This window comes from Castor canadensis, chromosome 3 (genome assembly GCF_047511655.1).
Source record: "Castor canadensis chromosome 3, mCasCan1.hap1v2, whole genome shotgun sequence".
NCBI lineage: Eukaryota > Metazoa > Chordata > Mammalia > Rodentia > Castoridae > Castor > Castor canadensis.
The window spans coordinates 71,827,295-71,851,252 of NC_133388.1; the positions used below are offsets into that span (position 1 = coordinate 71,827,295).

Here is a 23,958-nt window from a genome sequence, read left to right on the forward strand (position 1 = left end):
AGTTGAGGATAATTCTGGTTGTCAATCATAACAGATGTACTTGGAAACAATGGTGACTAGTCAAACTCTTTGACTGTGGCATGTAACAAAATACCAGCAAAACTATATAATCCTCTCATGCTAGATTAGATTATAAATACACCTTTGTAGATATCAAAGCTTTCATGATAAAAAGTGAAACTGCATAGAATTAGAGTCTCAAGGACAGACGCTATCATCATTAAGCCCCCATTTTTCTAGAAGCTCTTCCCACCCAGTGTCATTGGAAATGACCTTGGGGAAGTGTGGTTATATAAACATTACTTGTCCTATCATGCAAAAAGTTAGTCCTTATACAAACTTTTTTCAGAAGCAATAACTTCACTGTAAAATATATAAAAGGATAGTATCATGTAATTAAAAAGCCATCATAGGACATCTCTGAAGATGGTGGAGAAGTAGAAGCTTTCTCCAACAGTCTCCATGAATAAGAGTCTGGGTAACAAAGGAGAGACTACATAAAGAAGAGCAAAAGAGAGAAAGAACTCTGAGACCACAAAGAAGAGACAAGACAGCTGAAAAATTGGGTGAAATAGAAAGGCAACAAAGTAAATTAATAAACAGTTTGCATCTCCAGCCCCAATTCTCCCAGGGGAGGGGAAGCTGAAGCCTCCACACCAAGGTAAACCAGTGGCCTCTGTAACCGATTGGCAGACCAAACAGTGGGTCAGAAACCACACCTTCCACAAACCTTAACCCTAGTTTAACCCCAGTGTGGGTATTTGATGTGACAGTGGTCTCACCAACATGACTGATCAGCAGCAGACAAGATGACCTTTGGTTCCCCATACCTGAGAAAGTTATGGCAAGGTGTCATCTTGACAAAGGACCTTCTGACCAAGACTGAGGTACTTGGGGTGGGGGAGGGTATCTTGAAAACAAGGGGCAATTGCAGCTCAGGGCATCTTGAGACACCTGACCAGTATATAAGAGCGGATGGTTATGAGAGGCTCCTGGAGAGGGAGAGGCTTTGACTTGGGGCAAGCTAAGAAGTTAAAGAGAGCTCAGGAATGAAAAGCAGTGTTTGGCAGACCCACTGTACCCATCTGTGGAAAATTTCAAAAACAATGCACATATCCTTCTCTAGCAGAGAGCACGGGTTACAGAAACTGCAAGCAAACAGCCTGCAGGCAGGTGAGCTTTGAGACTGAGTAATTCAGGACACTTGAAAAATCACAGCCCAGGGAGTGACTCCCAGCCACAGCATCCACGTGGGAACTGCCACCAGAGGCATATGTAGAGATGGAGAGGTTTTGGCTGAGGCAAGCTGAGGGCTACTGGCAGTAGCCTGAGAAGCAGCAAAGAGCCCTGAGGTTATCACCCTGCCCTATACTATACTAAGGTCAGCTATACTAACTAAGGTCAAAGTCCAGAACAAAGTACCTAGCTCCACTGGCAGAGAACTCAGGTTGCAAGAGTCCCCTCAATCTGCTGGTTACGTGGCAGGCTTTAAGACTGAGCCAGCCAGGACAGTTAGCAAATTAAACAACTGCAGCTCATGACTATTGGGAGACAGTCAGAAGGAGCTGCAAAGAGGGGGAACTTTGACACAGGTGAGTTGAGAAATTAAAGCAGCATCAGGAGTGCAGGCAGTAAAGGGCCTGATGGTTGGTGGTGGCTCACCCTCCTTGGCTAGAGAAAGTCCCAGTACCAGCAGAGTTCAGTTGCTATTTGTTTCCCCTGCCCCCAGTATCAGGTGCCCATAGGAGACATCCTGAGGGGGTTGCATTTATATTATTCTGGGCACAGACAGGGGGACATGTATAGCAAATGGGAACTTGCCTGGCCTATAGACTAAAAAGTACCATGTGACCTGTAGTGGCTTCTAGTACAAAAAGAAGGGAAGCTTCTAAGATGGAAATGGCATAGAAGTAGACAACAGACCCGTGACCAGCCCCATCCTCATCCCACATATAACATTAACTCATAAAAAAGGAAAACACTGGAGACTTCTCCTCTGAGAAGTGCTGGGGACCAGGCCTGGTACAGGCAAAAGCATGCCTATGGAGCTATCCCCCAACCTAGTGGTGAGAAACTATATCGCAACCCTCCCACTATACAGTCCTGCCTGAACACTGCAAATACTTCAACTGCATATGAAGGTGATCAAAACTTCCAGTCAATGAATTTGATCTCAGATGTGTAAATCTCAATACAGAACCAAAAGAAATATGAAAAAATTCAAAATGTACCCCCAAAGGTCACCAACCCCACAGTAACAGATACTAAGGATAGTAAAAAGGAAAAGAAAGCCCAAAGAACTCAAAAACATGATTATATGAGTTATCAATGAAATGAAAGAGGACATGCACCAAATGTTGGTGTACCCAACTTCATTAAACCAACCCTACTATACATAAAACACAAACAGGCCCCAACAGAATAATAATGGGAGACTTCAATATTCCACTCTCACCAGTAGATATGTAATCAGAACAAAAAATATCAATAAAGAAACCTCAGAATTAAACTACATGATAGACCAAATTGACATAACAGACATTTACAGAGTACTTCATCCAGCAGCTGCACAATACATATTCTCAGTGGTTTATGGATCTTTCTCCAAATCTTAGGACACAAAGCAAATCTTAGAAAATATAAGAAAACTAAGATAACTCCATAATATCTATCAGAACATATTGGAATAAAATCAGAATTTAACAGCAAAAGAAACTACAGAAAATATGCAAACACATGGAGACAGAACAACACAATGTTGAACAACCAATGGATCATTAAAGAAATAAGGGAGGAAATCCAAAAAGTTCCTAGAATCCAATAAAAATGAAAACACAACCTACCAGAATCTGAAATTTTATAGTCATAAGTGCCTACATTACAAAATCAAATAGATCTCAAATAAATAACCTTAATGATGTACTTCAAGCTCACAGAAAAACAAGAACAAGCCAAACCCAAAATTAACAAAGGGAAAGAAATTATAAATATTAGTGTAGAAATTAATGAACAAGAGACTAAAAAAAATCTACAAAGAATCAATGAAGCAAAAAGTTGGTTCCTTGAAAAGACAAATAAGATTGATAAACTCTTGGTCAATCTGTCAAGGACAAGGAGGGAAAAGATCTAAATTAATAAAAATTAGAGATGAAAAAGGAGTATTACAACAAATCAATGAACTCCAGATGAACATGATGGAATACTTTGAAAACCTATATTCAAACAAATGGGAAAATCTAGAAGAAACACTTAAATTTCTAGATGCATTTGACCTACCAAAATTAAACCAAGAGGATATAAACTACTTATAACTATAATAAGCAATGAAATTGAAGCAGTAATAAAGAATCTCTCAAGAAAGAAAAACCCAGGACCCAATAGACTTACCACCATGTTCTATCAGACCGAAAAAAGAATTAACACCAATACACCTTAAACTATTCCAGGAAATAGAAAACAAAGCAGCACTACCAAACTCATTCTATGAAGCCAGTAGTAATACTAATTCTAAAACCGAACAAGGACACACACACACACAAAAAGAGAATGATAGGCCAATCTCTTCAATGAACATAAATGAAAAAATTCTCAATAAAATACAAACTGAATTCAACACATTAAAAAGATCATACACCATGATCAAGTTGGTTTCACTCCATGGATGCAAGGATGGTTCAGCATATGTAAATCAAGAAATGCAATTCAGCACACAAACAGAATCCAGAACAAAAATCATGATCATCTTAGTTGATGCAGTATGAAACCTTTGATAAAATTCAACATCCTTTCATGATAAAAGGTCTGAAGAAACTAGGAATAGAAAGAATGTACCTCAACATAATAAAGGCTATGCAAACCTATAACCAACTTGCTAGGAAAGGGGGAAAAATGGAACCATTTCTTCTAAAGTCAGGAATGAAACAAGTGCGTCCACTCTCCCAACTCTTTTTCAATGTAGTACTAGAACTTCTAGACAGAACAATAAGTCAAGAGAAATAAATAAAAGGGGTCTGAATATGGAAAAAAGAAGTCAAATTATTCTTTTTCACAGATGATATGATTCTATATGTAAAAGATTCCAAGAATTCCACCAAAAGTCTCCTAGATATGATGATTAATACTTTTGACAGTGTAGCAGGATATAAAATCAACATACAAAAATCAGTACTTTTCTATATACCAATAATGAAAAGCCAGAGAAAGAACTCAGGAAAGCAATTCCATTCACAATATTCTCAAAAAAAAAAAAATCTACACATGAACTTAACCAAGGAGGTGAAAGACCTCTACAATGAAAATTATAAAATATTGAAGAAAGAATTCTATGAGTATACCTCAAGCTCCTAGGAAAACACGAATAGGCCGTGCTCATGGATCGGGAGGATTAATATCATGAAAATGGTTATACTACTGAAAGCAATCTACATATTTGATACAATGTCCCTCAACATCCCAATGTCATTTTTAACAGAAGTAGAAAAAACAATCCTAATACATATGGAAGAATAAAAGACCATGAACAACAAAAGCAATCCTTAGCAAAAAGAGTAACGCTAGAAATGATCACAATACCAGACTTCAAATTATACTATGAAGTCATAGTAACAAAACCAACTTGGCACTGTCACCAAAACAGGCCCAAAGACCAATGGCACAGAACAGCCAGAAATAAACCCACACAACCAAAACCATCTGCTCTTTCACAAAACAGCCAAAGACATATAGTAGAGACAAGACCTCTTCAAAAATGGTGCTGGAGCCAGATGCCAGTGGCTCATGCCTATAATCCTAGCTACTCAGAAGGTAGAGATCAGGAGGATTGTGGTTCAAAGCCAGCCTGGGCAAAGAGTTCTCACGATTCTATCTTGAAAAAGTCCTATCACAAAAAAGGAATGGAGGAGTGGCTCAAGGTATAGGCCCTGAGTTCAAACCCCAGTACCATAAAAAAAATGGTGCTGGGAAAACTATCTATATGGAGAAGACTGAAATTAGTCCCCTCACTACCATCCTATATAAAAACCAACTCCAAATGGATCAAAGATCTTAATGTAAGCTTGAAACTATATAGGAAAAAACACTGGAAGATACAGGCATAGATAATGATTTTCAGAATAGGACTCAAATTGCCCAAGAAATAACAGCAATAATTGAGAAATGGGATTGCATCAAATTAAAAAGTTTCTACATGTCACATGAAACAGTTACCAGAATCAAGAGACAACAACCCACAAAATGGAAGAAAATCTTCATCAGCTATTCAAATATAAGGGATTAATATCCAGAATATACAAAAAGCTAAAAAAAAAAAAAAAAACCAAACTAAACAGCAGAACAAATAATCCAATTAATAAATGGGCGAATTAATTCAACAGACAGTTCTCAGAAGAAGAAATACAAATGCCTACTAAAGACATGAAGCAATGTTCAACATCCTTAGGCCACAAAGGACCTGCAAATCAAAACTACACTGAGATTCCACCTCACCTCAGTCAGACTGGCAATCATCAAGAAAAAAACAACAAATGCTGGCAAGGCCATGGGGGGAAAGGAACCCTCACACACTGTTGGTGGGAATGTAAATTAGTGCAACCACTATGGAAATCACCGTGGAGGTTCCTCAATAAACTAGTCTTGGGCATATATCTGAAGGAGTGTAAATCAATACACAGGAGATATCTGCACACCCACGCATTCATGTTGTCTTCACAATGGCCAAAACTGTGCAATCAGCCAAGATGCCCAACAACCAATGAATGAGAAAATAAAGAATAAAAAAATTATATATATGTACACACACACACAATGGAATATTACTCAGCTACGAATAAAGATGAAATTACATCATTTGCAGGAAAATAGATGGAACGAGAGATCATGCTGAGCACAATAAGCCAAGCTCAAGAGGCCAAATATCACGTTCTCATTCATTTGTGGAACTTAGACCTAAAATGATGGCAATGATGATAATAATAATGGGACACGAGTGTGAATAGGGAATTGGAGAGAGGTCAGTTGGAGGAGTAAGAGGATGGAGTATGCTACATATTTACATATGAAGACAGCATCACGAAACCAACAAACACTGCTTGAAAGATGGGGAAAAGAGGAGAGGGGAAATGGGAATATAATGGAGAGGTGAACATGTTCTCAGTACACTGTGTACATGTGTGTAATTAGCACAATGAAATGCCCTCATATTAATGCACAATAAATCAAGAAAATTTAAAAAGCCATCCTAGAAGCATGCCTAAGAAAAGGCATTGCATTTCCATATACTAGTAAGAGCTGGCACTCACTACCAAAGTAAACAGTAATGAATGTTGGCAGCTCAGCTTTTGGATGGCTCATTTTCCACTTGGTGACAACAGCAACTTTGAGTTAAGGCAAATGAAAGTAGAGACCAGAGCAGTGAGCCTTCTGAGAATGACAGAGGTAAGAATAGGAGTCAGACAAGAACAAGGTTTCCACATTTAGGCCTACTCTCTTACCCCTACAGGAAGCTTTTGCTCAGAACCTAGGATTTCGGTCTGGGTTCTATCCTTTGCCTGTTTAAAAAGAGAAGAGGAATGTCATAAGCAGAATGTACATGACCGTGTATTAAACCTAAGAGTTTTCCTCTCACAGGTTTTTCGGGAAGGAGGAATGTAACACTTGCCCCCAAGCATAAATGTCACTTGTTAGAAGTAAATGCATGTTGGCACACAGTAAAGTGCCAAAGCAGAAAGTAGAAGACCTTTGTGCTATTTAGACCAAGAAGATCTATCATCCAGACAGCCTCAGAATCTCTACCTTTCTACTGAAAGATAATCCATTTTATAAAATGCTACCTAAGTTTTGGGGACAGCCATTGCAGTAGTAAGTCAGTGTCACTCTAGAGGATAACCTATGCTAAATTACCCTATATGAGTACATTAAGTGACTCCATGAAACATCATTGCTTAAATAGGAGTCTGGTCTTTGACTAAGAATAGGTAACACGTTGCTTAAATGAAGACCTGTAAGTCTCTCCTCTCAGAAAGAACTACAACTTAATTCATAAAGAAACAGTAAGGGAAATTTTATGAAAAGAGTAAAGTTCTTCCATAATATGTACAGTCAGTTTAATCACCAGTTATCATGCATATTTTTCAATTGTTCTTTTCTAAGGACTAGGAATGTCTGATATTTTTCATGTTTTAACATCATGGGCTGTCACACACAAGGAAATTGTTTAAAAGCTGCAATGCTTAAACTAAAATAAAACTTATGCTTAAAATAGTAAATATTCCTGGATTAATAGAGTTGCAACAGACATACTCCAAAAGTTGACTGAAGTCTGTGATATAAGAAAGACAGAAAATTTATCTAGTTTTAGCAAATGTCAAATCAGCAGCTATTGCTTTTAAGATTAATAAAAGATGTAATGGTTTCTAGATAGCCTCTAAATAGAGATTACTATGAATGGAGAAGTGATTTACCAAGTCACCACAATGAGATTTCTTTAAAGGTTACAATCATCAGTTATTTAGCTGAAACACTGCTGAGAATGCCTGGTCCTTTCCTGAATAATGCATAATGTTCATTGTAGATTTGATCTGTATTATAACAATACAGATATTTCTAAAATAATAGAAAAAAAACTGTTACCTTCCAATTGCTTAACATATCATTTCCATGAAGTAATTGACTGGGGACATATTACATACTGTCACCTGAGTGCTTTCTCTGCAAACATAGCTTGTAATAATCTGTATACAATGGGCATCACTAAATAAACTCATCAACCTTCACAGACTGTTAAGAAAAGATGTGATGAATGCAGAGCAGAGTAAAAGACCTTTCCAAAGCAGTAAATTAAAATGATTAAAGTTCTATATAGTTGTGTGGGACAAATTTAAATTTAAGCTTTGAAATTTAATTATTAACATCATCAACTCATCACATTAAAAAATGTTGCCTACATAGTGTAAGGTGCTTTTCATACAAGCTTCCAAATGCCCTTAGGTCTGTTCAAGTGACTGCTTGGAGAGGCACCAAGTACAATGTCTATTGTTTTCATTGTTGGATTATGACCTGCACTAACACGATGCCGCAGGCTATTTATATAAGCTTGTTTATCCATACGAACTTCTTCAAGGGCACAACAGAGAAGACCTTAATAAATTAAAATGAATTTCTTTTGATGTTGTTGTTTCATGAATGTTTGATCAGAATGAGTAGCAGTTTTGCATTAAAGGCCCAGAGTAGAGCAATAAATTGCACATATACTCTATAGCAGAAGCAGTTTGCAAAAAGTGTCCACTACATGCTAGGAGCTTTTGAGAGCCAGGATTAACAGGATGGAGTCACTGAGCTTACATTTTTAGTTCCAGGTATTGCCAGCTAATCAATAGTGAAAGTCCATGTTTATCAATGTAGATGATCTGCCATAATTTGGCTATAATTTTTTAACTAATAAGATCTACTATCTCCTCCCAGGCTCCAACACACCCATCTCCACCTGCTTGTTTTTCTTAGTGATACCCCATGCCTTTCCTCAGACTGTAACACTCATGGGGCCAAGACATGGTTTATCTACACCATAATAAATAGTTACAGAGTTGACTAAAGTCATAGTCTAAAGCTAAGAAAATTATACCTGGAATGTTTGATGGTAGTGACCCCAAACAGATATAATTAATAAAAATCATATATGAGAGATTGAGCACTAGAAAGAAAGGCAAGAAAACTGGATTCTTGCCTTAGATCTGCTAATACTTACTCATATAGTCAGTTCTCTTATATGTAAAATGAGGTCAAATTTTTATATATTCTAAAAGTTTGCATCTTAAAAGGCCAAAATTCTAAACATAAGTTGGACTATTATATCACAACAGAGTGACAAACAATTACCATCAAACTCTTCTACTTTGGACTCTGTCACTATGAAGACAACAAACTCTTTTAAAATGGAAGTAAAAGATAATTATGCTAAAGAAATGCAAGTCCAGTCTATCAACCTACTTCAACTTGAATAACAACAAATTTTTCACACTGTGCAATTTCTAACCTACTGAACTTATTTCATCCTTCATGATTTGAAATAAACATGAAGATAGCCTATGCATCAAACTAGAGTGAAAAACACATCTAAAATATATTTAATAGAGTTATAGTCAAACCTTTTGTTTGGGAAAATTCGTTACTACTTTAGTATCTAGAACATGCATTAGTGCGTTACCAAGTTGATATACACATTCGCCAGGATAGAGGGGTTGTACAAGGACAGAAGGAATGTGCCTCTATTTAGTTGCCATTGTCTACCAGAGAGGAACCTCAGTTGTGTTTTCTCCTCAACCTTTGAATGTCATATACTCCAGAGCAATGGTCTGTAAACTATGGCCTATGGGCCAAACTCAGTGGCTGCTGTTTTGTAAACACAATTTTGTTGGAACATAGCCACATCCATTTATTTACATATTGTCTATGTCTGATTTCATGCTATACTGGCAGAGTTGAGGAGACACCAAAGCCGAAAATATTTACTATATGGCCCTTTACCAAAAATGTTTGCCAACCACTGCTCTAGAGAAAATAATCTGTTGCAATTTAAATTCTGATTTCCCTCCTCTCACAGTCCTTATGAAATTACAGATCAAGTATCCCTTATCCAAAATGCTTGGGACCAGAAGTGTTACAGATTTCAGATCTTTTCTAATTTTGGAATATTTGTATATACATAATAGAAATCTTGGAAAGGGGCCCAAGTCTAAACAGAAAATTCATTTATATTTCATATGTGCCTTGTACACATGGCCTGGAAGTAATATTATACAATATTGTAATAGTTTTATTCATGCATGACACAAAGCTTCACAATGTGGAAATTCCCAGTTGTGGCATGATGTTGGTTCTTAAGAAAATTTGGAGCCTTTCAGATTTAGGATTTCTGGATTAGGGGTGCTTAACCTACAAGACAGTCACACATACATGTGTCATATATATGATCACAGCTCTTAGTATGCAATCTCAAATAGTAACTGCTTTAACCCTTCAATTGAATGAAAATCCTATAAAAGATTACAGCTCCCCATCACTACCATTTCCTACAACACTATAAGGACTTTTCAAAAGGTAATTGGCAAGGTGTAATCATAGGACTGAAGAACTTAATTCTCCCCCCAAAAAGAGGCCACCTATAACTTCCCAAAAAGCCCAGTTTTATTCTGTGCTCATCAAAGTGTCTAGAAACAAAGTTCGGACATGAGACTCTAGCTGAACCTTTAAGGATAGAAAATCAATGTTCAACTCCACAAAAGAATCAATAAATACATACATGCATATTTAAATGCTAAAAATGCCATAAATTATTATGTGTTTCAGGAACACCCAAGAAAATACTGGTCTTAAATATCAGAGCAAAAAAGGCCTAACATTTAAAAATAGTAAATTAAAGATTAACTGCTTCAAGAATTTGAATAAAAAATACATGTTTATATTTATGACTTTTAGGCAACATTAACACATGGATTGATTTTTATGGTCAACAAAATCATTAACTCAAAAACCCCTGCTCCATTTGGACTTCACTCCCTTCCTCTCTTTGATTACGTAAATCAGAACAAATCAGTTCCAACCTTTAGTGAACATTCCCATGCTCCACCCCTCAAGAAGAATCTGTATGTATTAGCATAACACAAATTAAACTCCAGAAGTGCTTTAATGTGTAAATCATTTCATTCTCATTTCTGTGAAATCTTATATATTAAAGTAATAGACTATTTAGGGTAGCAGACTTTTTGAAAATAAAATAGAAATAGAAGAAGAGGTTTATTTCACCTTCACATGGTGTCTTTCTCATGCAGAGTTCAGATTTCCACATTTGTATCCCTTTAAAGGATTTGATATGCAGGAAAAGAAGAAAGGATGATGGTAAACATTTCATCTTAGAGACACTTACAGACCACCATATTCAAGACCAAACAGTGGCCTAAAGCTTACCTTTTACTGATGTGTTGGGTGGAGGACCTTCCATTCGCAAGTTCCATGGAGGATCCCCCTGGTTAGCAAAGTCCCTCATTTTCAGATAGCTAATCGTAAGTCGAATGATGGATGCCTTGTCAAGCTGGCTGGTGATGGCTGCAGGAAGTGGCAACAACTTAGCCAATTCATAGAACTCAAAATTTTCTTTTCCCCGGCGGGAGCGAGCTGCATCTCGAGACTTCTCCTTTCTCAATGCTTGTAAACTGAAATTGAAGGAGTGGGAAAGTATTGTTTAGAATACATCGTTCCATCATCAGGCAGAAGCTGTTTTTTCATTTTGCTTTGTTTTTTAATTTCCTTTTTTTTCCCCCAGCAAAAATCAACCGAAAACTATTTTGAAATCTCCAGGGCCATAGGAAAATGAGTTTCAGGCTAAAACCACAAATTCTTCCTCTGGCTACTTTTTATTTTTTGTCACAAATTCAAGTCTAATGTGTAAAAATTGTGTTTTGCTTATTAGGTTTTTTTTTTCTCTCTCCAATTGCGCACGCATAGAGATAAAGTCATTGTTTCTAAGACATAAGGTTTGGAGGTGAGGGTCGATGTGATTAGCAATAAGCAATTTAAAAGATTGGGCTTGTGTTCATATACCTATTCTCACATTAATGATTTGGTTCATTCAACTCTCATCACCATGGGATCTTAAGCCATCAAAAGGAAATGTTTTGTAAATTTTATTTTGATTATCATCTTGGGGAACAAAAGGTAAACACAAACACAATTCACTTTGACAGAATCAAATACGATGCTAGCCCTCAGTAAGGATCATGACACCTTCAGTCAGATGAACAAAACATCACATTGAAAATAAAGATTTAAACGCAACTTTCACAATGTGCAGATGTCCAATTGATAAGAGAATATGATAATTCCTTACCAATGGACATGCATTCGTAGATATATACAATCACTAAGATACTAAAGGATACATTGTCAAAAAAAAAGTCGAACTTTCAGATAACATAAATTTTATGTTGACAGATAAAGCCCTGTCTGGGTTATTAAAATTTATAAACATTATAGACATATTACTTCACAGAAGAGGCAACAGGTGGGATTCAGCATTTTTCTTTAACTATTCATGTGCATTTCTGTTTGAAGTGTGTTCACGTTGCTGAGGGCAGAATCTAGCACAACTGAAGTTGTAGATGAGCACCTGATGAGAGAATTCCACCTCCTCTGACCCATTCTGTCTGCTTTGTGTCTGATGAGAAATGCATTCAGAGTCAGACTCCATGATAAGTAACTGGGTATTATTTATGGTACTAAGGCACTAATAAGATAACTATTAACTATCCACATTATTGCACTGTGAGGGCATTCGAAGTCTTTAAATCTACATTTTGTATTCCTTTTATAAAATAACAAGAGAGAAACAAGGAAGGAAGACTAGAGGACTAGACCAGGGTTCAGCAGTATTGTTTCATTCTCTGTTAATATACTATGGATAAAATATGCCAGGCTACATTATAGCATCTCTGACCATGATTCAGAGTAGAAACTGCACACTACACATATACAAAATACCTTACTGAATATCTCTGTAATTTAAGAAATGCCTAATGCTCTCTTCAAATACTAGATTAATGTCCCAACCAGGATATCATGTTAGCTCTATCAGTATAATGTTCCATGTTAGCTACCTACATGTATCTCAAAACTAGACAAGTAAATGCTATCATTTTCAAAGTCACTCTCAGGTGACAAAACTTTGTCCCCTGATAAGACTCAGAAAGAAACATCACTAATTCACCTGGAAAAGATGCATTATGTCACTTATTTCCCAGTATTTTGGCCAGTCCTCTTTGATTCTACAAATGCTCAATTTTGGCTTGTTGACAACTATGTAAATAGAGTGAGAAAGGTTGTAAAACAGAACAGAGTATGAGTCTAACCAGAGTTCAGTTAACATCTTAGATAAAAGAGTCTTAGGCCTTTTATATAATAAAAGCAATTTAAGTAACAATAGCTAAGTTGACTCTAACAAAAGAACTGGTTTTTGACACTTGTACATGGGGTATGGAGCAGTGGTTCAAGTTCAGTGCTTTGCTTTTTTTGTGTGCTCCTGTTACCAAATACTACTCCAGAAGGTAGGCTATACTTACACATTTTTTCAGTTCAGTAAGTGACTATGATGGAGCTCTAGAGCAGGGGTTGCAAACTCAAGGGCCTTTAAGGTTAAGGCAGGGAATGTCAATGAGTACAGAGGACGGATGGGGACCATGGAGAACTGGATGTCAACAACCCCAGCAAAGGAACAGCACACAGTTTCAGTTGCCCACTGCTTTGGGGAAGGCTGGCCAGTGTTGCCAGATTTCCAGTGTTGTAATTTCTAGATTAAAAAATCTGAATTTTTCCTATGACATTTTCCAATTTTAGTATGGTAACTAATTGAAGTTTTAAAAATTGTGCAAGCTAAACAAAACATGTCCAATATGGATCAGGGACTCATTTTACAACTGGGTAATACTTTGGGAGGCCAATTGTGAATGTAGTCTTGATGTATCATATTTGTAATTTTCCTTTACACCTGTCACCCAAACAATCATAAATGAATCCATTCATTATCTAATTAATATTCCTAATATGTGTGCCAGGAATTTCTCTATGCAATTGAAGCAAAGTGGATGATTAAGCAATTATTCTGAAATTTATATTAATGCATACGCTTGTCAATAAAGGAAAAAATTAATCCTCATGAGGACCAGGGATAGTAGGGGAGGGGGAGAGAAACAGGAAAAGTTTGATCAATGGCTACTACATTGTGGTTACTTTGGAGCAAGAAGCTCTGATGTGCAATTGTACATGATGGTGCATTACCACAATAATGTATAGTTTGAAAGGCTAGAAGAAGCAATTTCGAAAATATTTTCCACAAATAACAAATGTTTGCAGAGATAAATGTTTAACATGACTTAAACATTATGCAATGTATATATGATACCCTAATAATATGTACAAATTTTATGTTTTGGCATTTATCAGATAAAAATAAAAATAAACCAAAAAATATAGTTTAATTTTGGAAAAAAATCATCCTCTAGGGAGGCAAAGCCCAAAATGCCAGAGGTCAACTTAGTGGGCTCCAAATATTTATAAGGAGAAGATAGTTTTTTTTAATATACTTGAACAACAAACAGACACTAACACCTTTGAATGCCTTGTCTATGCATCGTGCTTTATTTAGTTTTCTAAAACAGTACTGGGCAGGACTCACTTTATGTGTACCTACCCTATCTTTCTGCTGTTCTCTCATCCACCTCTCTCCCTCCAACTCTTAACACACACTATGTTCCCTTACAGGAGTATTCTCCTTGGCCATGATCTTAATAATAAGGGGTTTCCGTGACTCCCATGTCGCATAATTATGCAGACATCATAGTTCAGAAGACTTTCAGAATGATAGCACTATATCTGCAGTAAGTAGTAATTGGTCTTGAGGGCAACAGATAAGAAATACAGTCAATGGATTATAAAGGTGGCTGAGATGCTAGTATAATGGATGAAGCTAAAGACCTTAAGACAATATCACAGCTTGTGGATTAATCTTTTGCTTGTTTTTGTAAAGTAGAGCCTAGTTATAAGCAATTTTCAAATTGAATTAAGGGCTACATCAAAACCTAAAATAAACTTTGTACTTGTATATTTTTTTCTAAACAAAACAAAATCTGGTTACATATCTGGAATACTAAAGAAATTGTGGCTTGGTTGTACATGAGTAAAATATTATAGTGCCAATCTCTGCCAATTAAAGTATGATTAAATATCAGGTCCACAATTAGTTATTTCTTGAACCTAAACTTCCTACAGCTCTAGTGTTTTTCAGTTTAGACTCTGGATAACAGGGGGGAAAAGACCCCATTAATCCTCAGCAGAGATGATAAAAATATCCATTTTTTGGTGACTACAATATCATACTAAGGATAATTATCACCACCAACATAAAACAAAACCAACAAATTACAAAGGACACACACATATTTTTCTCTCTGGATAGCATATGCAAAATTATGTGTGTATGTACATTTTCAGGAGAAATAGTGAATGATATTCTGATCCTCAAAAAGGGTCCATCACCCTGACCAAAAGGGTAATAATCTAATACTTAGAATTTCATTCTATAAGAACATGGAAGCCAGGCACTGTGGCTCACACCTATAATGCAGCTACTCAGGAGGTGACGATCAGAGCATCACGGTCCAAGGCCATCACAGGCAAAAAGTTCAAGAGATCCCATCTCAATCAATAAAAAGCTGGGCACAGTGGTGCACACCTGTCATCCCAGCTATATGGGAAGCATAACTAGAAGGATTGAGGGCCAAGCAGGCAAGGCATAAACACAAGACTCTATTTGAAAAACAAAAAGCAAAAAGGGCTGGACCCATGGCTCACTGGTAGAGTGCTTGCCTAGCAAGTACAAGGCCCTAAGTTCAAACCCCAGTTCAATAAAAATAAGTAAATAAATAAAAAGAAGAAGAAGAACATTGGATGTGGAGCCAGAATGCCTGGCATAAATCCTGGGTCCGTCACTAACTAAATATGTAAAGTTCAGCAAGTTAATTTGACTTCCATTGTCTTTTTCTTGTCTGTGAAATATGCCACTACTATCCTACCTCGTAAAGGCATTGGTAGAAAGAACATGAGAGTTTTGTGAAGTGTTTATAGTGGTGTGTGACACAGTGGTCCTATCTATGACGTGACTAATGAACATGCAAGCTCATATCACACTGACAGCTCTATTCTTTGAATGTCCACAGTGCTCATTTATAATGTACGATCTCTTCTCATCCATCAACATGTTTCCTAGTCTTTGGTTCTGATAAACCACACTGTGTATTTAAATGCAGCAAAACTCACTGAAGGTCAAGACACTGAGTCTCCCTTTTATTACAATCTTCATTATTCCTGTGGTCTAGCCACTGTATATCACAAACAAACTTAACGAGTTGTTCAAGTAAAAACATATGTGCATATATGTTTAGTTAATGGAATTGTAAAGGTTTATAAGTGAATGGTTTTCTGTACAAGCTAACAGACAGTTTTGGCACAACAGATTAGAAAAAAAATGGCATTCTAGTACAAGACCGGTAATTTTGTTTGTTTATATAAATGAACATGCAAACAACTGTTAAGAATATGGATTACTCAGGAAGATTGTGAAAATATCTGTGGGGGATTTTTAAATGACAAAGATAATTATTAGTCAGAAAGAATGTATTTGTACTCTTGGAAGGAAGATGGTCTTTTGAAGTATCTTCCAAAGATCACAACTCTCAAAGTTCTGTTGAAGTCAAGCAAAGCCCCAAATCCAGGACCTTGGAGAGCTCATCAGGACTCCTGCTACCCAGAGAAGGATGCAAGATTAACAGCATCTCTCCCCTCAGCTTCCACACTGGGGGAAAGGCTGAATTGTGAAATTCTGCTGAAGCCAGAAGAGTTACAGAAAGAGAATTGCAATCTCAAAGTTAACATTATGAGGTTGACTCAGGATTTTCAATCTCTGAACTCTTCATAGAACTGGAGAGGGTGTTAATCATTTATTGGGTCTTTTGTCTAAATGGGGAAAACATAACTCAGGACTTGAGTAATCATTAAATTAAAAAGAAAATTTATATTTTCAGATTGATCAAATTTAGCTTTGTGAAATTAATTACTTGGTTTCCAAGTTCACAGATATGGCTGTAATTACAGAAATAAACATAGCTATACACCTTTAGAGGATAGCAAAGAGTAAAAATAACAAATCATAGAGGAACAATAAGGAAGTCCACTTATCCAAGTGTTTCTTCCTCTACAGTGTTTTCCACATAGCCATGTTTCTATCAGTCTTAAAATTTAAAGCTGTATTAGAAGAACAACTTTTTCTATGTTATCAATATAACTACATTATCTGTAAATGAAAAGTCCTACCTCTAAGCATCAGTTTGACACCATGTAAACTTTTCGAATACAATATCTGGTCTTTATAAAAGAACATGGCAGATTTTGGTTATCTAACTGTAGGGCAAAGGAGATGTATGGTCAAAATGGCTTTAAATTTTACCTTTTTAAAGTACTTCTAAAGGAGCCAGCCAGGCAGGTTTTTATGGATTTTCCTACTTGTTTTGCTTTGGAGAACCCAGCGCTACAGACTTCTACTATTTATCAATTAATCTGGCATACAGCCTCAAAGGAAGAAGGTCAACCTGTATTAAAAATGCAACCATCAAAAATTCATCAAAGGCTTCAGCATTTTAACTCATGAACCTTTGAACACCTGCATACTTGTCAGATCTCTGGTCATAGTTAACTGTGAAATCTATAGTTACTCCAGTACCTACATTTGCCCTGACATGAGCTGAATGAGGACGCTTCCCAGGGAAAATGTACAATAAAGATTCCATAAGCAAGGCTTGCCCTTCTTTCATTACTTTTAGTAAAACAGCCCACCCCACACTGACATCACACAAAGTTCAAAGTCAATCAAATCAGCCTGCTGCACAGAAAACACTCTTTCAGGAGTTTTTTTCACATGATTGTACATATCGGCTTCCTTATATGGTAACATAATTGAGAAGTGCATAAACAACTAGTATCTGGTAGGATTTATAAACAACAAAGCTCACAAATTAAAGTCTTTTAATACTCTCTAAGAAAAGGTAATAATTTCAGAAATCTTCATGCAATGTGTGAAGAAAGCTGGATAGTATACTGCTGGAAGTTAAAACTGGAACCTTCAAGTTCAAGGTAAGAACTCTGCTGCTTAACTAATGCACTGCTCATAGCTGTCATCATTAATTTATGTTAGCCTCTGTAAACATCAAGAGTATAATAGGCCAATTTCACAACTAAATATAGATGCACATTTTGCCCTTATATAAATGGCAGATTGCTGCCATAGATCATCACTGCAGCAACACATCAGTAAAGATGCACTGTTTGATGGTCTGATGCGCACACAATATATAAAACCAGTTGTAATGGTTGTTTGGAAGCAAAGTGTAACATAGCAGCAAAATTTCATTTGTTCCACAAACTCAGGATATATTAAGCTTGGCTGACAAAGACTGTTTGATGTGCTAAATCAGTTTGACCTTCATTCTTGCTTTATTTTTCTCATTTAACATGTGAAATGACCATTATTTTTCCACATGTAAGAAAATATGAAATTGATTTCTTAAAAAAGTATCAAAAACATCTGCAACTGCTAACATTTGATAAAGTATCAAAACCAAGATGCGCACATGCAATTCTTAAACTAAAACATATTCTTATTGAATAAATCTTGACCCATTTGACTTGTAGTAAAATAGATCAAAAGAGTAATTAAAGCCATTCAGCAGAATGCTTTCCCTCATCTTCAGAAAATGTCTTGTGTATGTTTGAAGGTAATAATTAAATTAATTGGTTTTAGCCAATGAGCATTTTTATTCTTAACACTTTAAATAAGAGGATTTAATTCCAGAATGAGTCATTAGAAAAGTAGTAAAGAAAGCAGAGAGGTCTGCACAGTCCTTTTCAACACTGTTCACCTTGATTCAAACAACCCTTGAATGAACCACAGCAAGACCCAACTATTCACTGTGTGCTTTGGGGTCTGCCAAAAACCTTGTGAATCAAAAGTGTTTTGTTCTTCATTTTCCCCCAGAACTTTAAGCTACACAACTGGCAGTTCCATAATAATGGGGAAAAATCTGCAGCTTTATCAAGTAATTTCTCTCCACCCAATAAGTAGCACTTTACCTTGGAGCAACTTGTATATTTCACACCTTAAATTTCTATTTACCAAATCAGCTAATCACTTCACAATTGAACTCAGAACAAAAAAATTATCAATTAAAGTGGTTGAAACTCCTGCAAATTATCATTTAGGAATGAAGTAATTGCTTTCATCAGGGCAGAAAAGCCCGCCAGAACAGAAATGTCACTTTAGATTAGTGTTCTCACTCCTGAAGCTATGGATGACACAGCTGATATAAGACTAAATGCCAAGACCAATCAATTGCTTTTGTGGCTCTGCTCTGAGCTGCTGTAAAAGGGGCCATTTTCTAGGATCTACTCTTCATTATAGTAAATGCTATCTCCTTGGTAACATAATTCCATTTCTCATAAATTCTGTCTGAGAGCATTGTCCTAACAATGGATGTTTGTGGAAAAGAATGCTGTTGGTTTAATGCACAGAATTAAGTGTGAATGGCTGTCAAACCACTATAGTTTACTAGTTCTTAAACATAAATTGAAGTCTTATACATTATAAAGAATTCTTGGGGAGAAATGAATGTCTTGAACAAGGGGAAGATACTATATTTGAAGGTTTTGTGGCACTGGTTTAGGATTTGTGCTATTCAAGTATTTATCTGTCCTGAACAGTAAATAAGTCAGCTTACACTTGAGGTGGGTGAACACTTCACTTACTTTCTCAGCAGTGTAGTCTGCAAATGTGAAACCTCACAAGCAAATGTGAACTCATTGGGCAACTGCTTGTGCTTTCTAAATAGCCACAACTGTGTTTATTAAAATTTTTTTAAAAAGGTGTTCTTTGAACTGGGCACTTCCTGGAAAGCATCCAGATCTTAATTTATGTTGTTCATCCCCATAAATTTACAAGAAGCAGGTTGCAGGCTAAAATTAAAAGGAAATTGAAGAAGCTAATATAGTGAGAGAGCAGCAATTCCCTTCACTTCTCTCTTCAGGTCTGAAGTTTAGAAAGAGATTCAGGATCATGGGTCTTTGCCCGACATGGGATAAAGGCTTTCTCATCCTGGTGAGCACACATGTGTGACTTCCATTAACAGTAACAGGAGCGTGAGCACACATTGAGAGGAAGTCTGCTGCTAAATATTTGAAAGGGGTAGAGCAACTCCTTTGAAAGGCAAAATGAGAAGGAAGGGTGGGTACCTTTGGCAGCAGGGCATTTTACTGGCCTGGAAAGGGCAACTACTGGAATTTCTAGCACATCAAGGAACCATGCCATATTTTTCATAATATCAATAGTAGAGAAGTGCATGTTATTTCTGCTAATTAAGAGTATTCAGCACTATTGAAGAACAACACAGAATTGAAGATAATAATAAACATGTTTGAATACTTGCTATTTCTTTGGCCAGGCTCTAAGTGTCGTAAGCATTGTCTTATTTAATGCATGGTAGCCTATATCAGCACTGGGGTGGGGACAGTGTTGAGGGTGAGGAAAGGCAGATCATCTGTATTGGATCCATCTGCCACCAAAAACAGTTATTTTCAGCCACTTTGGGGAGAGGGAACTTTGCATGGGTTTTATTTTACCTCCAACTTTCCACATCCATCCCTGAAAACTAGGAGTTTCCTCATCTTAGGGAGGACACTCTCTGGTTCTTGGACATAGGTGCTAAAAGTGGGACAGTCCTAGACAAACCAGGATAATTGATCCTTCACAAGTATTAACGCCTTTCATCTCACAAGAAAATCAAAGCACAGAAAGGGCAGGTGACTCATGAAAGCTGATCCTTGGCAAGTAACTCCAGTACCATCCTTATCACCAATACACTACTTGGTGTCTACAGAAATCAAGTCCTCATGACTCTGATTTTCCTTATTAAATTTTTATGACAATTAAGTCATTTATAAAATTTTATTTAATGTATAATCATTCATAGAGATTCCATAATAATTGTTATGAAAGCTTAACTCCTTAATGAAATATCTAATAAAACCCAAATTTTTCAGGCTTATAAGCACATTCTCAATTTGGAGTAGATAGGTTTGCTGTTAATTGCTTTAAGTTCCAAGCTCAATTGATTTAGAATTCAAATCTAAATGACCTTTTCTGGAGGGAAAATTCATTTTTCTTTTAATTTTCTTTAAGTGTGATTTCAAACACTTTTGAAAGCACACGAAGTGAAAGAAAGCTTTTGAGAACTTTCAAGCTTGATATGGCACACTTGGAAATGAGGAGGCATGCTTTGACAAGTCTGAAGATCTTTAAGTATGGAAAATTAAAGTTATGGTCAGGTGACTATTACAAACACAGCTCATGCTTTTACTTGACATCAATGAACACATCCTTACAGCTTAACTATCTGCATTCCTTTGTGAAATAGAGAAAGCCTAGTTAAATGGCCACCTTTAAACACTACAACTGAGAAGAAAATCCACCAGCCTCAAGAGACTCTATATACTATCCCTCAGTTATCTGGGTTTTTAAAATATATTTTAACTCACCTTTCATCCAAATTCCAAAATTACAGCGTACAGTTGGCAGGATTATCTGGAGAACACATTGGTGAATAAATACCCAAAGGCTTAGATATTTGTCTACTTCTAAGCCTGAGTTCCTGAAAATTTTTAGAAAAAAATAACCAAGGATGGGAACAAATATATTTCTAAAGGAATGTTCACTGCATCTTTGATAAACTTTAGAAATAAACCATGGAATATTCAAGATACTGAACACAGATAATGAAAAAGTCTTCAATGGCCTGGGAATTTTTTTACAATAGGTTAGTTGATAAAAGAGAGCTTACAAAGCTATATGTATGGTGGACCATACAATTAGAGTTGCATAACTACTATATTTTCCTGTCTGCATAGACAGGAAAATATATCCAAATCTGGATGAATTCCCACAAACTGATAGACTAAGATTGCTCATTCCTACACAGTAAGATCATCCCTTTCCAGTGCAATGTGGTGGTAGAGTTAACTAGTTGCTGAACTTTGGTCAATAAACATGTACCTTTTTATTTTAAAAATTACTTTTTGAAAAAATAATAAAAATATACTGTATTGGAACCAAAGTTGAGACTGAGAAGTACCTTGATACCTAAAGGGACTATTTGTTCAACACATGCTTCATCAGACAGTGCTATCAAAAGCCATTCTCCCACTACTTCTTGCAGTGCGAGAGCCTGAAAACAGTTACAGAAAAATGCTTGACTTGGCCACTCCTCTAAAACAGTGCTGGACTTGAAACAGTGGGAGGAGTCTTTATCCCTTTTTGAAGGCATCCCAAAAGGGTTTCAACCAGACAGCCAAGTACTTTAGCAGGGCTCTTATTCGTTTTGTGGCCTCTCAAAATCCCAAAGCAGTTGCCCAGTGAAGTTGGTAAACTGCTGGTTGTGGGGGTGGGATATACTTCCACTGAGTGGTTGACTGACTTTTTATTTTGTTTTCGCAGTACTGAGGTTTGAACTTAGGACCTCAAGCTTATTAGGCAGGCACTCTACCACTTGAGCCATACTCCAGCACTTTTTTGCTTCAGTTATATTTTGGATAGGCTCTTGCTTTTTGCCTAGGGCCCAGCCTCATACTGCAATCCTCCTCCTTACAACCTCCCACATAGCTTAGATGACAGATGTGCATCACTATGCCTGGCTTGTGGGTTGAGATGGGTTATTGCCAACTATTCCCCTGCAATCATCCTCCTGATCTCTTTGCCTCCCAACTAGCTGGATTACAGGCATGAACCACCACACCTGGTCTACTGAGTGATGTTTTCCATGTGTCACTATCCCCTGACAACCCAATACCAGCTATAAGGTCTTACCCAGGAGAAGACTTTACAAATGATACAAAATATTGCATTAAAAAAGGCTTCCTGCAGTACAGTCTCACATCCTGACCCAAGTCTAAGTGAAAAAAAGCTGCTGTAATTGACATCTTGAGCTCTTTACTGAACATTATGACAGAGATGCACCTGTTTTAATCAGAATCATTCATTGTTTGTAAATTACTATTGCACTTCCTATTTCTAATAGGTTTGGCTTCTTGCTGGCAAGATGGCTCCATGACACTAAACTCTACATATGCAGCAGCCTGGATGGTTTTTTGTGCTAGGGATTATCATGTAAGATTTAATTTGAAGACACATGACTCCCCACTTAGATACTTTATAAAATGAGTCAGCATAGAAAAACCTGCTCATTCCTAGGCTTCCAGGACTTGCCAGAACCCAGGTCTTCCACAGATCCTACATTCTTTTGAAAACATTGAAAGATGTTTAATACTCTTACAGAAATCTGACTTTGAGGAATGGCAATTAAATAATTCTGAGTCAAATCTAGTTACATAACAGGATGACAAAGGTCAGTAACATAAGGCATAAAACACTTAAAATATAAAATAAGGGTAAAATAATTAGGCACGTATGAGCTCTTGGATAAACAAACCTTGTATATGTGACACTGAAAAGTTTCAGTTATTTTATTAATTGAAACTCAGTACTAAATTTTCTGATTTTGAACATATAATTACCAGAATCATAAAGTAATATGTATCTAAACTACTCATAGTAAGTTCTTAAATGTGGGAAAGAACTTGGTGATTTGTAAGACGATGCCAGTTAGGGTACTGCTCAACTGAATAGAGCAATGGAAGGTAGCAATCTTCTCTATGGGCCCCATCACAAAGCCTCCATAAATGACTTGGGTTGAGGCAATAGCTCTGTGGTACAGTGCTTGCCTACCACATACAAGGCCCTGGGTTTGATCATTAGCACCTCAAGACAAATTAGTAAATAACTTTACTAACTTACTCTGCCAGACACCATATAATTAGTTGAAATATGTACAATGTAAATGGTTGAGCACTTGTCTCCTGGCCTGAGAGTCCCATATCTTTTTTTTTCTTCTATTCATATGTGCATAAAATGTTTGGGTCATTTCTCCCCCCCTTCCCCCTAAAATGGATATTCTGCTGCCTTTTAATTGCACTTTACATGACACGTTTCTTAAATCCACTTGCTATCTTCTCTTTATATTTTACTTCGATTTGTTTGGGCTGAGATAAATACCTGGAAAAAGTTTCCTTTGAGGTTCCTTTTGAGTTTCAATCAATCAAAGATTATTTAGTCCTTAGTTTTTATTCCTTTGAAAACAGCAATGTTTCCCACAAGTCAAGTTGCAAAGACAATGCAAAGATCAAGTCACCAAGGACTTGGGCAACTTTGCTGTGTTACCCAACCTGTGAACCTACCTTCCAGATACATCCACCCACCCATCC

General features: G+C 36.7%; 1 protein-coding gene across 19 annotated transcripts in view; it reads right to left on the bottom strand.

Moving 5' to 3' along the window:
* The window catches only part of Npas3 (neuronal PAS domain protein 3), an 869,823-nt gene that overhangs the window by 589,914 nt on the left and 255,951 nt on the right, over window positions 1–23,958 (bottom strand). For 12 of the 19 annotated variants that reach the window (XM_074068169.1, XM_074068167.1, XM_074068174.1 and 9 more), the window contains 2 exons: window positions 10,960–11,204; window positions 10,798–10,848 (listed from right to left, as the gene is read on the bottom strand). In XM_074068169.1, coding sequence (XP_073924270.1) covers window positions 10,798–10,848; window positions 10,960–11,204 — 296 coding nt within the window. Of the gene's footprint in view, window positions 1–10,797; window positions 10,849–10,959; window positions 11,205–17,044; window positions 18,210–23,958 lie in introns of those variants that run through there. The other 7 variants (XM_074068172.1, XM_074068177.1, XM_074068173.1 and 4 more) reach the window with 2 other exon arrangements.